Here is a 15,828-nt window from a genome sequence, read left to right as displayed (position 1 = left end):
TCGCTTGATTGTCAATTATTATTTCAAATATATATTATTTTATAGAAATGAAAAAATTTAATATATTGATTATCATCAATAAAGTTGGGTAAAAAATAGTTTACTTTTTTTTCAAAATCAAAAATATAGAAAAGTTCTTTTCCTATTGAAAGTTAAAGTTCGATTGAAGAGAGTCTCGTTTCCAGAAATTGATGTTTCCCACTTTTGATTTTCTCCATGGAAACGCTTCGTGTCTGTCACGGATTAGGAGTCTTTATCTGAAAGACTTGCACGAAACTCTTTTTTGTATAAAATATATATATATATATGATTGACGAAAACGATTTAGTTGCCAACATTGTATATACATATATATATATATATATTGTCATAAAGAAACTTAAAAGACGTCACAAACACACACGACAACAAAAAAATATTTCGTAAGGTTTTTAAGGTAAAAAGAAAGAAAAAGTCTCTGCACGAAATTTCGTGACGTATTACCCACACGAACTATTTATAGACAAGTGGTAAAAAAAAGAAATTTTTTCTACTTGTTTCTACATAAAATAAATGAGCGAGATAATTATTTTTTATGTCAAGTTTAGTGAACTATAATTTAAAATATAATAAATTAGAGGTGACACTTTTTTTTTTGTTGGTTTTTTTGGATCATTCACTTTAAAATATATATTCGAATAGACAGTGAAGAAAACAATAAATAAATAAACAAATAAAAAGTTACATAAAAAAGAAAAAAAAATTGTAAGATTCAAAATTAAATTAACAAAATATAAAAATTTGATTCAAAAAAATCAAAATAAAGAAAAATAACGAAGAAATTAACGAAAGAAGATTAAAATGTTTACCGAGGGAAAATCCACTGTTTTTAAATTATGCGGTTATTGGAACTATTCAATAATAATATAAAATGTATAATTAATATAGAAATTCGATGAAAATAAGAAAGTTTTGTGTAAAGGGTTTGGCTTGTAAATAATTAAAGACCTGCGACTTTGAGCGCGGAAGGCACGAGGAAAACTATAAAGTTGAGGGTTTGTTGCCGCGAGGGCGGTTTAACCCTCCAAGGCCGGGTCGCATTAGTTAATTTTTCTATCGATCGATCGTCACGTGACTAAGGATCATCAAGTTCACCTGTCAAGCCTTATCTCGGAAAAAAGAGAAAATAAGGAGAAACTATACAATGAAGGGTTTCAAAAATAATTACTTGCCTTCATATACAGACATTTGACCTCTTAAAAGTTCTAATATATATATATATATATATATATATATATATATATATATATATTCTTTTTTGTTTTAATTTGAAAATTAAATTATTTAAATATATTTATAATAATTAAGAAGCATATTTTTTAATTACCCACTGTTTAAGCAGCAAAAATGTTTTGCAATTATTATATACCTCACTGTTATATGATTTTGTAAATATTCTATAACCTTCATGTAACTATTATATATAACATCCCAGATAGCACGTAAGCTTGCAGTAAGCTTGCAGTGTAATATTGACACCTTATACGGCAAACTTTCTGCAAGTTTACTAGAAGCTTCAATTGTCCCATCTGAACCAAGCTTGCATGGTAAGCTTACCGACAGATTGCAGTGTAAGGTTACTGCACAATAAGATTATTGCAAGATTGCTCAGTAAGCTTGTTGCAAGGTTGGTGCAAGATTGCCAAATAACCTTACTTTGAACCTAACAATTTTGCTTCCTCGTGGAGGAAGCTTTGTAGTCCTTTCGTTTGTAAAAATTTTCAAAGTGTCGGAAACAATATATATGGAAATTAACACTTTGACCTTGAATTTCAAGGTCAAATTTTAATTTAATAAAAAAAATGTTGTCGCCAACGTGTAGCCCGTCAAAAAAGCTTTAAAAATCATTATACATATGTTAACTTTTATGTATTATACTTATAAATATTGTACATTGAAAAAATTTTTTTTTCAAAAAGTCAAAAATTAAAAACATTGTAATTTAAAAAATATTTTATAAAATTCAATAATTTTTTGTTTGGACATTTCAGGAATTTTGCCTCATATATAAAGTATAGTTTTAATTTAAATTTAAAGAATTAATGAAAGTTAAAAAATAAAATTTAAATTTGAGGTAAATTTAATAAATTAATGAAAGTTAAAAAATAGAAAATACACATTTTCGCTGAAAAATTTTGTATTTATTTAAATTCAAGTTTAAATATAAAATAATTGTGTTCCTTGCATTAAAACGAATCGATATAATTGTAAATAATTATAAATTATATATTATTTTTCATTAATATTTAGAAATTTCGGTTAAAATATGAATTTTTGATTTTTTAACTTCCATTAATTCTTTAAATTTTACTCAAATGTATAGGTACTCTAATGTTTATATTATTATATTATTTTTGTTTGTTTATTTCAATGTTAATGCTTTCTCCACGAGGAAGCAAATTTTTTTTGCTGATCGTAAAGAGGAAGCAATTTACAACTTGTTTTTTAATGTTTCGTTTAATTTATATAATTTTATTATATAAATTAGACGAAACATTTCAAAAAAAATTTTGTTAGTTTTAAAGCAAAGTCCTTTGGCAACCTTGCACCAATCTTGCTACAAGATTACCGTGCAAGCTTACTGAGCAATGTTGCGATAATCTTATTGTGTAATCTTGCAGTAACCTCACACTGCAATCATTCGATAAGCTTACCATGCAAGCTTTCTGTCAGTAAGCTTGCCGCAAGGTTGCTGCAAGCTTACGTGCTATCTGGGATTGTAACGTATCGATTTATAACACTGATATATATCATATTCTGTAACACTTTTAAAATAAAATTATATAATTATATATGTAACTGTTACATAGCACACAAGTACATTGAAAAAAAAATTAGTAGATTTTACTAGTTTTTAACTACTCTGAGTAGTACAATAGGTCCTCAACTAAATTTAAAGGGTTCTATTAACTATATGTATAAAAATAGTTAAACCAATTAAAAATGTAATTTGGTAAAATGCCATTTTGTGATTGGGGGCCATTCATTAATTACGTAAGGGTTCTTAGGGGGAGGGGGGGTTTATAAAATCTCTACATGGTCTTACGTCGGTGGGGTGGGGGGTAGAAGCTATTCTTACGTAAGATTTTGCCAAGTATTCTCCATTTATATTGTTTGTAATTAATTTTTTAATTACATTAATATTGTTAAAAACTTACGTAAGAAGGGGGAGGGGGGGTCGAAAAATCTTATGTATTCTTACATGGGGGTAGGGGGGGTCAAAATTAGCCAAAATCGTCCTTACGTAATTAATGAATGGTCCCTTGTATTAACTCAATTTAATGATGTTAAAACAACTCAAGATGTAAGTAGTAGATTTTACTACTTAAAGTGGTTCAATAGGCTTTAAGAACATTTTTTTGTAGAATTAATAAATCTTTTGCAATTGAAACTACTACTTCACAGTTTTCCTAAAAGTCTCTAATTGAGACCAAAAATTGCATCAAATCTTTGCAACGTTTTGATGCACATAAGTTATATCAAAAAGAGATCGTTTTGTGTATCATTTTTAGAAATGATACACGAAACGGTCTCATTCTTTGATGCAAAAAATTTAATCAATTTATATCAATCATGGCCGAATTGAATCGACTCAAAATTAAACGAATTTTTTTCAGATATTTTGGCAATAGTACAATTGCGGAGACCATTTCACTATTTAATTTGAAAATGAAAATAGCAGAAAATCAAAGACAATGTGCAATTCGATAATTAAAAAGTGACAGCTTATAAACATAACCTAAAATGCATGAGAAAAAATTTGTCGATAAAATCAATATAGCCGAGCTTTTTAGAAGGTAGAGTGCAGTTTTGCTTTTTATAAAAACGATTCAGAAAAAATTTAAAGAAAGAAAATAGATGAGTGCTGCCATCTACCTTCTAAAAAGCTCGGCTATATTGATTTTATCGACAAATTTTTTCTCATGCATTTTAGGTTATGTTTATAAGCTGTCACCTTTTAATTATCGAATTGCACATTGTCTTTGATTTTCTGTTATTTTCATTTTTAAATTAAATAGTGAAAAGGTCTCCGCAATTGTACTATTACCAAAATATCTGAAAAAAATTCGTTTAATTTTGAGTCGATTCAATTCGGCCATGATTGATATAAATTGATTAAATTTTTTGCATCAAAAAATGAGACCGTTTCGTGTATTATTTCTAAAAATGATACACAAAACGATCTCTTTTTGATATAACTTATGTGCATCAAAACGTTGCAATAGAAAAAGAGACAACCAAGTTTACTGTGTTTAAGTAGTAGATTTTACTACTTAAAATAGAAAAATAAAATTATTTTTTATTTATAATTGTTTATTATCAGTAGAATTGACTTTTTCATCCTCCCTCCTATACTGACGCTTATTTTATGCCCTAACAGAGAAAATTTCTAACCGACGGGAATTGAACCCTCGACCCTATAACGCTCGCTATCCGATACCTTAACCAACTAACCACGCACGCTCACTACGACAGTCTGCAAACTACTCGAAGACTACTTTCTGCTTGTCCAATTGGTAATTTAACTATTTAAAGTAGTAATTTTTACTACTTTTATTAGTTGCTATAACTATCCTTTTTAAGTTTTGACTTGTAAATTTTTCATCTTTTAATTATATTATAAGTTGTTTAATTGCATAGTGCAGTAAAATCTACTACTTAAAGTGATAGTTTTAATTGCAAAGGATTTTTTAATTCTACAACAAGAATTTTATTCGAGCCTATAAAATCATAGAAATTAATAAAAAAATTGACTACTCAAAAAGCAGTTATATTAATTAAAGAAAATAATTCCTTTTACTACATTTCATATAACTGGTGAATAGTAGTTGGATTTACTACTCTTCAAATTTTGAGTTGACTACAATTCCACTTGTTTTTACTACCTTAAGAAAGTTCATTTTACTACTGACCTGTAGTTGTACTTTAACTACATATTTACGTAAAATCAACTATTACTTATTAACTTCTTAAAAATAGTTACATTATTTACATGAACATAATTAGATTAACTAAAAAAGTAGTTATTTTAACTACTTTATAGTCAACTACCCAATGGTAATTGAATTTCTCGGCAACATTTTTTTCAGTGTAATAATTTGTTTTGTAACAGTTGTTATTAAATTCTTGTGTAATAATTGTTACACGAAAATTGTAAACAGTTGTTCATTTTCAGAAAAATAATCTTCAAAGAAATGTTATAACTTTTAACGGATATCTGTTACTTAATTATTGTGTAACATAATTAACAAGATTGTTCATTCATTTTTTTGTAATTATATACTTTATAATTGATTTTTAAAAATTATATGACAATTATGTATAACAGATTGTGTTCAACAATTTTTCAATTAACAAACATGCGTTGATAAAAAAATTTTTAAAAAATTATTTTTTATGTGTAGAGTCTTGTATTTGAAAATCACTTCAGTGGTGTCATCTTGCGGTAAAAGCAGGAGACACTAAAGTATTAAAAGTTGCCTATCTAAAGGCGCTACGATAATAAAGCAATTGTTTCTAGTTATAAAATTCTAATACAATTATGAAACGATAACAATTTTTTAAAATTATGTCTTAGTATAATATTATTTTTACTGTTTTCCAATTTTGTATAATAATATATGTAATTAACATTTTATTTATTAGTATTAATTTTATTGTAATTGATAAAGTGGTAGGTACCTTTTCATGCGGTCGGCCGCATGTACTTTCTTTAACTATATTTTTAAGTACATTGCTACCCTACAATTTATAATAAAAAAAAAATTATAATAATTAAAGTAGGTAAAAGTTGCAATAAAATAAATTTTAATTAAACACAAATAAGTTGTACAAAAATATATTTCGTTTATAAAAATTAAATTTTGACTAAAAACTTACCCTAATTTTTTTTTAAGATGTAATGGAATAAAATACGTGAGATAAAAATGATAAGATAAATTTTGTTGACCAGATTCAGTCAATTTGGGGGCATATTATTAAATCAGTGTCACTTATGTACACTCATGGTAGTCTAACATTATACTTTTACAGCACTTGACAGTTGCAGCGTGTCCTCAATTATTTTATATTAATTTGTGTACGATATATCATTTTATAGATTTCATTAAAAAAAAAAAATTTTTTTGTTAATTTATTATAATTTTTAATGTTGAATTTGTAAACTATAAATCTTATCTTTGGATGTAAATAAAAGTATTTACAAATCACGTGTTTGATAGTGATATCTCTTTTTCATATTGTCACGCTTTATTTGTTATTGATGATAATTTATTAAATAGCTTCTGAAATGATAATCAGTGTTTAGTGATTTATTGAAGAGGACACTTTCTTTATAAATATATAGAAAATGTCCAAATTCCTTTTGGTAAGTATTGATCTATTTAATAAAAAATTTTATAGTTCTTAATTATTTTATTTACAATTTTTAATAAATTTTAATTATTATGAAAATTAATGATTACTTTGTTATAATTGAAAAGTATGAAAAACTTTAGAAAAATCATGTTTTAAAAAATTTAGTTTTTAAAAATTTCTAAATTTTTTTTTTTGATGTTTTCTTTTTTTTAGATTACTTTTCTTTTATATTGCCTAATAGAATTAAGTCAATGTAAAATTGCACTTGATGAAATTGTTTTTGAAGACGATGAAATTAAAGAACAATATCGCGATAGTAAACCAATTCCTTATTCTCTCGAAGAAACTTTCGACGGAAGTTTCTCAGTCAAGGGTTTCAATGGGACGTGGATTTCATCGACATCAATTTTGTATAAGAATTCAAAGACAAAAGATCTTGTTATATTTGACGTGAAAACATTGAAAAACACTGTTTTTCTCAATTCTTCAACACTGGTGGGTTATTTTACTTTGTTTTACTGTAATTACTTTTCATAAAATAATTTGTAATTACACTGTAAATTATGGAGAATTATTTTTTTATACCAAAATGAATTAAAAGTAGATGCAACGCTTTAATAAATCGAAAATTAAAACAATCTGTTTAATGATTAAAATTAAAAACTTTCGACATTGAAACATTTATTTTTTTATCAAATTCATAAAAAAATTTAATCCAAAAAATTGATTATTTTAATTTTTTATTGTATTAATTTATTCTGCAACATTTTTTTTATTGCTTATTGTTTTGTTATTTTATTTATAATATGTTTGCTTTCAATCAAATATTATTTTAGTTGATTAAATATTTTTCTTTTATTGAAAGAAAGGAAATCCCTCAATTAATTTGTCACCCGATGGATCATATTTGTTAGCTGGACATCTAATTTCTAAAGTAAGTTTTTTAATAATTTTTATATGTAACTTATAACAAATTTAAAAATCAATATATTTTCATTACAAAACCATATTATGTATTGGAAAGGAATATAATATCGATTTGTAATCATTTTTTAATGTAAATGAGTTTTCTATAATTTTTTTTCGCGAACATTGGAAAATCGTTATTCAGAAAATTGATGCATTTTCGCGTTTTTTTTTTAAGTAATAAATTTCAACTTAAAGAAGATTAATGATAGCAAGTGGGAAGAAATAATTAAATTTAAAAACTATAATATTAATAAATTATAATTTTATAGTTACATTATTTCACGACGTTTATATATAAGATTTTTTTCTTAATGCTACATTTTTTTCAAAATCTAATATTAAAAAAAAAATTTTTTTTCAATTCCTTTTTATCAATCCTTAAAAAAGAAATGAAAAAAATACTTTCAATAAACGAGAAAAAGGGGATTTAACATTTTTATTTTATTTTTTTATTTTTTAGGGTTACAGAATATCAACTTTGAAAAAATATCGAGTATACGATTTACGTAAAGAGTAAGTATTTTTTTTATTAAAAAAATAATTTATAATTATTATTATTAATTTAAAAAAAGAAACTTGAAATATGATGAATCAAAAGCAATATAATGCAAATACTATATATTAAAAGAAATAATAAATAAGGAAAGATAAATAGAAATCTATCTGTAATTGTAGAAATATTATTGTTACAATAGGTCATGGTCGGAAATTGCAGATGGTGGAATAGTATCCCTTGCTGTATGGTCCCCTGTTGAGAATGATCTCTTTTACGTAATGAACAATGATATCTATTGGCGGCAAATAGTAAATCATTCAATAAAACTTACAAGATTAACTTTCAATGGTGTACCCGGAATAATTTATAATGGAATTCCAGATTGGGTTTATGAAGGTACCAAAAAAATTAATACAAAACTTAATTAAATAAATTATATATTGTTAATAACTAAATTATACCTATATTTAATATTTAAATTAAAATGTAATTTACAAATGAAAATTTAATTTTTTAATTATTTCGTATTTTTTTTTTTTTTTAAATGAAACTTGAATTTTTTTGTGTATTATAATTAATTGTAATATAATTACAATATTGTAATGTCAATGGAAATGCAATGTAATTTTGAGTGCAATTTAAATATTGTCATTAGAGGAAGTTCTCAAATCAAATAGTGCATTGCAAGTGTCTCCTGATGGGAAATATCTTCTATTTGCAACTTTTAATGACACGGAAGTAAAAGATGCCACCTACTCGATTTATGGGAAACCTGGAGAACTTGATAGTCAATATCCATCAATAATAAAACTAAAATACCCAAAGGTATCATTAATATTTTACATTTTAAATAGAGTTGAATTTTTTATTTTTCAATTTTTAAAAGTTTCTTTTTTAAACAGCAAATTTTATAGAATTTTATAGAATATAGTACCTAAAAAATACAATAATATATATAGTAATAAATTAGTTTTTCGATAAAAATAAAAACAAATTACATTAATAAATTTATATTTTTTTATTTACATTTCAATCATATAAGTTAAATATATTTTCAGGCTGGTAGTACCATGCCAACTGTTACATTAAATCTAATCAATCTAACGAATAATAATTCATCACTGACAACATTACAAGCTCCAGTTGACATCGTAGGAAGGTAAAAATGATTAATAATTTTAATTTTAAAAGTAAATTCTTGTTTTTATAAGGGGAATGATAAAAAAAATGTATTATTGAAAGAAATATTTATTAATTTATTAAAAAAAAAAAATGAAATTCTTTTTCAATTATATAGAGAGCACTTGTTGTACACTTTCTGTTGGATGACAAATAATACAATCATTGTCACGTGGACAAATAGAATTCAAAATATATCACAAATTGTTTCATATGATCTTAATGGAAAGTCCACATATATTTTGTCAGTGAATGAAACAAAAGGTTGGTTAAGTCCATCGGAATTATTTTATCATCAGGGATATTTAATTTTTCTCACTAATCAAGATTCTGGCACTTCTAATGGTAAATTTATGCACGTAACAAGATTTAATTTAAAAATAAAAAATAATAATGCACTTATTGATTTAACACCTGGCACATCAAATGTATTGTCAATTATTGGAATTGATGAAAATAACAATAGAGTTTATTATTTGGCCACTGCTCCAGAATCGCCATCTCAGAGAAATGTTTATTCTGTATCAATAAGTCAAAATTTAGCACCAACTTGTCACTCGTGTGATTATAAAAGTCCAGAAGGTATAATTTTTTTTATTTGCTTGTAATATTATAAATAAATATTTGTTTCTGCAGTAAATAGTTAATTGAAAAAAAAAAAATTTCAGGCAGACAATGTAAATATGCGGATGCAAAATTTTCTTTAGATAAATCATTTTATGCATTGACTTGCACTGGACCAGATCCGTCGACTACAGTTATTTATAATTCTAAGGGACATGAAATGTTCATGTGGCAAAGTAACCAAGTTTTTAGAACGAAATTATCACAGAGATTACAACCTATTATAAAATATATTTCTCTCATGGTAAATGGATACAAATGTGAGGTCAAATTATTTTTACCACCAAATTTCAATGAGAAGGAAAAGTATCCCATGCTTATCAAAATGTAGGTTTACCTTTTTTTTTATTATAAATATATGGGCGAAATCACGTGAGATTTCCGTCGACCCTTTAAATTCGGCCACAAATATATTTTTTTCGCCATTGACATGAAAAAGTGTCTTTTTTGTGCCTGTTTTGGGCAGATAAAGTAGCACTTTTTAAGGCAGTTTGGGCCAACTGCCTAAAAAAGACTTTTTTAGGCAGCAAACTGCCGTATAAAGTCTTTTTTAGGCAGTAAACTGCCCTATAAAGTCTTTTTTAGGCAGTTGTTAATTTTTGCATAATTTTTTTTTTTGCTTTTATTTTATTTATCAATTTTTATTATTTTTTTTCTTTAAAATTGTTTCACTTTTTCATAACAATGGCGAAAAAAATAGCGTATGTGGCTCGCACGTAGTAATTTTTAGGTTCGGATGATTTCAATACTCGCTGTCTGTGCGACTTCGGTTCGACTCGGCTCGCTTTCGGCTCGACTCGACTCGCCTTCGGCTCGTCTTCATCTCACCTACAGCTCGCCTTCGTCTCACCTACGTCGCACTAACGACAGCTCGTACTGAAAATTACATCCTCACCTAAAAAGTACTACTTTACGTGCTTGCCACATAATATACTATTTTTCTTGTTCTGTAGTGAAAAAAAGAGATACCTATTTTTTTTATTTTTTTAAAAAAATTTTCGAGTTATGAATTTTTAAAATTTCAGTTTCTTCAATGTAGAACTATTTTCAATGGCTTATAACTCGAAAAAAATGGATTTTTTCAAGTTTTGATAAGAAAAGAAAAGTTTCAGTTTTTCTTTTGCTTTTCAATAATGTTAACAAAAAATTGTTTTTTCATTTTCTATTAAAAAAATATCAATTTTTTATAAACAAATTAAGTTTTTTTTAATTTGGATATGATATTTAAAATTTTTTTTTTTTTAAAGCATACCTCGAAATACTAAGAAGATTTTGCAAAAAAATTTACAGTGGGCTGATACGTTTTATAGGTTTAAATAAATATTTAAACACCGCGCGCAACATTATTCCCATTTTTGAAAATTAAAAAAAAAATTGTAAAATTGTTAAAAATTATTTTTTTTTTCATTTTTTATAGTGAAATATGATTTCAGGTTCAAAAAAAAAATGAAAAAAATAATTTTTAACAATCTTTTGTTATTTTCAGAAATGTGCAAAATTACAAAAAATTGTAAAATTGTTAAAAATTATTTTTTTCATTTTTTTTTTGGAACCTGAAAACATATTTCACTATAAAAAATAAAAAAAAAAAAATTTTTAACAATTTTACAATTTTTTTTAATTTTAAAAAATGCGAATAATGCTGCGCGCGGTGTTTAAATGTTTATTTAAAATTATAAAAGTTATCGGCCCACTCTAAATTTTTTTGCAAAATCTTCTTATTATTTCCAGGTATGTTTTTAAAAAAAAATTAAAAAAATATCATATCCAAATTAAAAAAAACTTAATTTGTTTATAAAAAATTAATATTTTTTTAATAGAAAATGAAAAAATTTTTGTTAACATTATTAAAAAGTAAAATAAAAACTGAAACTTTTCTTTTCTTATCAAAAATTGAAAAAATCCATTTTTTTCGAGTTATCGGCCATTGAAAATAGGTCTATATTGAAGAAACTGAAATTTTGAAAATTCATAACTCGAAAATTTTTCAAAAAAAATAAACAAAATACGTATCTCTTTTTTTTCACTGCAGAAAAAGAAAAAAATATCATTTATTTAACTATGTTTAAATATAATTATTTCATTATTATTTAATTAATGAAATTATATTTTAGTTTTTTAAAATTATTTTTTAATCTTTCATATATTTTTTATTAAAAAGTTTATGTTTTTTTTCATAAATTTACTATATATAAATTAGGTTAAAAATTATTTAATATTTTTAATTTTATTCTTTCTTTATGTTATAATTATTTAAATTTCCTTTTATAAATAACCTGATGGAAAATGTTAATGACGTCATTTCCGTGCAGCTACGCTGGACCGAATTCAGTGAAAGTAGTGGATGCTTTTTCTCAAGGACTGGAACATTACATGACAACGAATAGAAGTACTATTTATGCTTTAATGGAAGGTCGAGGAAGTGGAAATAAAGGAAGTAAAATGCTTTTTGAGATTTATAGAGCTTTGGGTACCGTTGAAATTCAGGATATAATAGACATAACAAAGTGAGTTTGTTTGAAATAACAAATATCTCTTTTTTATCTTATATAAAATTCTCATTTTTTTCATTTATTTAATTTTAAAATTACAAAAATATTAGGCAAAAAATTTTCAATTTCATTTCATTTTTTTTGTACTTTTTACAGATTTGAAATCTATATTAAATCAAAATTCTTTAAATAAAAAACTGCGTCTCATTGGAAAATATTTTTAGTATAGTAAAAGTCACTAATATTTCCTTCGAAAAAGAAAAATTTCGATTTCAAGTATGTAAAAAAATTGTCTGATTAAAAAATATTTTTTTTCACCCTTCATAGGAATTTGCAAGAAAAATATTCATGGATTGATGCAAATAGAACTTCCTTGTGGGGTTGGAGTTACGGTGGTTACGCGACAGGAATGGTTTTAGCAAAAGATGTGAATTCCGTTTTCAAATGTGGTGTAGCTGTCGCACCTGTGGTTTCTTGGATTTATTATGGTAATTTTAAAGAAAAATTTTCATAAATAATTTTTTCTCACATTTTGTTTTTTTATATATTAATAATTAATTTAACGATATTATAATATTGTAACTTTTTCCAAGAGAAAAATCTAAATTAATAATTTAACAACAAACAAAATTTTATAAAACATTAATTTCAAGAAAGAAAATTAATAATATACGTAAAATAAATAGAGAGGATCAAATTCAAATATCTATAATATATTTATTGTTTATACCTCTCATTTTATTTCACGTTGATATTAAAGATATTAAAACGCATAAATGGTTCTAGTAGGATTATATTTAAACGATCATTGTTAGCTTAGAAACTTGATAACTTTTCATTATTATATACGCGTGAAACTAATATGAATAAGGAAAATTAATAAGATTAATCACTTTTTGTAGATTCTATTTATACTGAACGATATATGGGATTGCCTACTGATAATATGGCTGCTTATAATGCAAGCGATTTAACAAGATTAGTCGAAGGTATTCGTGGCAAGGATTTTCTACTTATTCATGGAACTAGCGACGATAATGTTCATTTTCAAAATGCAATGGCATTAGGAAAAGCTCTTGCAATTAAAGATGTTCTTTATCAAGAAGTTGTTTATCCTGACGAAAATCATAGTCTTTCTAAAATTTCTTCACATCTCTATCACACGATTGACAAATTTTTAGGAAAGTGTCTCAAATTAAATCACATCTAATTTTCCTTAATTAGAAAAAGTTTTCTTTATGAGAAGTTTAGTGAAAAAATTTTTATTTCATATTATTAATATTAGTATAAAATTTGTATTATATATTTAATGTAATTATTAATCGTTCAATTGAAGAATATTAACTAATAATTAATATTTCTTCAAAATATTAATTAATGTTTCCTTATAGATGTTAATATTAATGTGATTCAAAGGTGTTAATTAGTAGATTATATTTAATTGTAATGAAGTAATGTAAATTTAATATAATACTTGTAGCTTAGGATTAAATAAAAATGAATAATTTGCTTTTGACTAGCAAATATCCTCGATCGGCAATTTGTGGGAAAGAAGAGCAATATGGATTTGATATGAAATAAATTGTACTTGGTGATATTAATTTCATTTGAACTTCATCTGAAAGTCACAGTATTAAGAGTAAATGGGAAAGCTAAGAGGATTATTTGGCGTGTTCATTGTTAATTAATTGAGATTCTAATATAGTTTAGGCCATGTTTATTTGGTACGAGTTGGTAGGATACATAAATTTACAATCATTCTTTATATACGCAATATTTAGTGTGTTTCAATGCTCTTTACACAAATTTTTCTTTTCAACATATACCCATAATATAGGCATATATTATTCAAACATTCCGTTGATTGATTTTTTCAAGGCGTACACAAATTTTTTATTTATTTATTTTTTTTTTTTTATTAATTCTACCAGTTTCCATTATTTAGACGAAATATTAAAAATGTTCTACAATGAAAGACGTCAGTTCTCGCATCGAATTAAAGGCGTTTAATATCATTTATAATTCATTTTTCTTGTGACTAAAATTAATGTTTTCTATTTCTATGACAATATCTTCTTCTATATTTTGACAATTTACTTCCAAGTATTTTTTTTTTTTTAATTTTCAAATTTCTTTTTCTTGTGACAAAACATTTTGTTCTTGGCATTTTGGTGAAAAAAAATTACTTATTTTGTATATCTCGGAAACATTCAATTGATATTTAAATATATTAAACATTAAATTGGGATTTGTATAATAGATTTTTTTTTCATTTGGTTAAAATATTTTTTAACATTTATAATTTTAATAATAATTTTGCGTATAATAAAATTTTGTCAAAATTGTTCAATACAATTAATTTTCTCGCACAAATAAGGACAAAATGTTTTGTTATATTTTTTTACAGAACGATAATTGAAAAAAAAAATTTAAGGTTCCAAAAATTTGTGAATCAGTATAAAATAATACAAGTTTAATCAAAATTGATGAATTTTCTATATATAGTGATTAATTTTATTGTGCATATAAACTCAAAATGGATTTTACAAAAAATTTTCAAATGTATTAATTTATAATTACAATAAATAAACAGTCAATAATTGTAAGAATTAGGAAAATTTGAAAAATATTTGAAATTATATTTATATACTTTCTCGTATTTTGTAAAAAAAAATACGTATCAATGTTTTTCTCAGTCTTTGATTATGTTTTCTGAGTTATATTTTATTATTGTTTTAACAAAATAATAGTAATATGTATATTTTAATATTATAAATTCATAAGGAATAAACGAAATGTAAATAATATTTTTAACTCGAAAAATGTGGTGAAATAAGTAGAAAGTAATAAAATTTTATAATAAGTGAAATTTTAGTCGATAAATAAAAAAAAAATATTTTTTTTTTTGGGAAGATAAATTCTAGATAAGCTGATTTTTTCTTATACAGTTGTTTGGTTGTAATCAACATTCATTGCACATACTAATTTCTTACAATACATATATTTTACTATTTACAACAGCAATGTTGCTTTAGATGAGCTGCATTACATTATCACAAAATTTCATTTCTGTTAATGACTAATCTCATTATGCATGTTCCAAGGCTATAATAATCTATTTTGTGAGGAATGCATTATTATTAATGGCGGAGTTTGTTCTAAATGCAAATTTTGAATCACAAATTTTTCTAATGATGGAATTTTATTAATTGTGTTATAATAAAATTTTTTTATTACAATATTACACAGAATACGACTTCTACTATGTTGTAAATTGTATATTAGCAACTAAAAAAACATAATTAAACTATTTTATAATTAGTTATACATTGTTTTTTTACATGTAACACAACCATCAATAAATTATAGAAAATGTTGGAAATTTATTTTAAACCATATTTAATATTTATTATAATTGACTGATTCAATTTTTTTTTTTTCATTATTGTTTCGTAATTTAATAATTAAATTAAATTATTAACGTGAATTGAAATTTAATGAATAATAATTTAACATTATTATTAATAATTTGATTAAATTTGATGATAAGTGAATTAATTGATTTGACAATGTAACTGATTAACTGACTGATCATTCAATTGATTAATTAAGTAGTTATGGGAAAGTGACTGTGTCAGTTATAATTGATTTCTGTCAGATTTGTTATCTCAT

At 24.4% G+C, this 15,828-nt stretch overlaps 1 protein-coding gene across 1 annotated transcript; it reads left to right on the top strand.

Moving 5' to 3' along the window:
- The first annotated feature begins 6,147 nt into the window (after window positions 1-6,147).
- On the top strand, window positions 6,148-15,477 carry LOC127286921 (venom dipeptidyl peptidase 4). The gene is made up of 12 exons (XM_051313572.1): window positions 6,148-6,406; window positions 6,610-6,891; window positions 7,262-7,330; window positions 7,826-7,878; window positions 8,061-8,257; window positions 8,517-8,686; window positions 8,920-9,020; window positions 9,159-9,622; window positions 9,709-9,991; window positions 11,977-12,171; window positions 12,484-12,644; window positions 13,059-15,477. The coding sequence occupies exons 1-12, from the start codon at window positions 6,389-6,391 to the stop codon at window positions 13,364-13,366; spliced, it is 2,301 nt and encodes a 766-aa protein (XP_051169529.1). The 5' UTR covers window positions 6,148-6,388; the 3' UTR covers window positions 13,367-15,477.
- Window positions 15,478-15,828: the final 351 nt, after the last annotated feature.

Source organism: Leptopilina boulardi, unplaced genomic scaffold, assembly GCF_019393585.1.
Source record: "Leptopilina boulardi isolate dan_hultmark-lab unplaced genomic scaffold, ZJU_Lbou_2.1 LbouV2_366, whole genome shotgun sequence".
Classification (NCBI taxonomy): domain Eukaryota; kingdom Metazoa; phylum Arthropoda; class Insecta; order Hymenoptera; family Figitidae; genus Leptopilina; species Leptopilina boulardi.
This window is presented reverse-complemented; position numbering and strand designations above follow the sequence as displayed.

Coding starts and splice junctions, on each gene's coding strand:
- LOC127286921 (XM_051313572.1), top strand. Junction 12,172..12,483: donor GATATAATAGACATAACAAA/GTGAGTTTGTTT, acceptor CACCCTTCATAG/GAATTTGCAAGAAAAATATT. Junction 12,645..13,058: donor GGTTTCTTGGATTTATTATG/GTAATTTTAAAG, acceptor CACTTTTTGTAG/ATTCTATTTATACTGAACGA.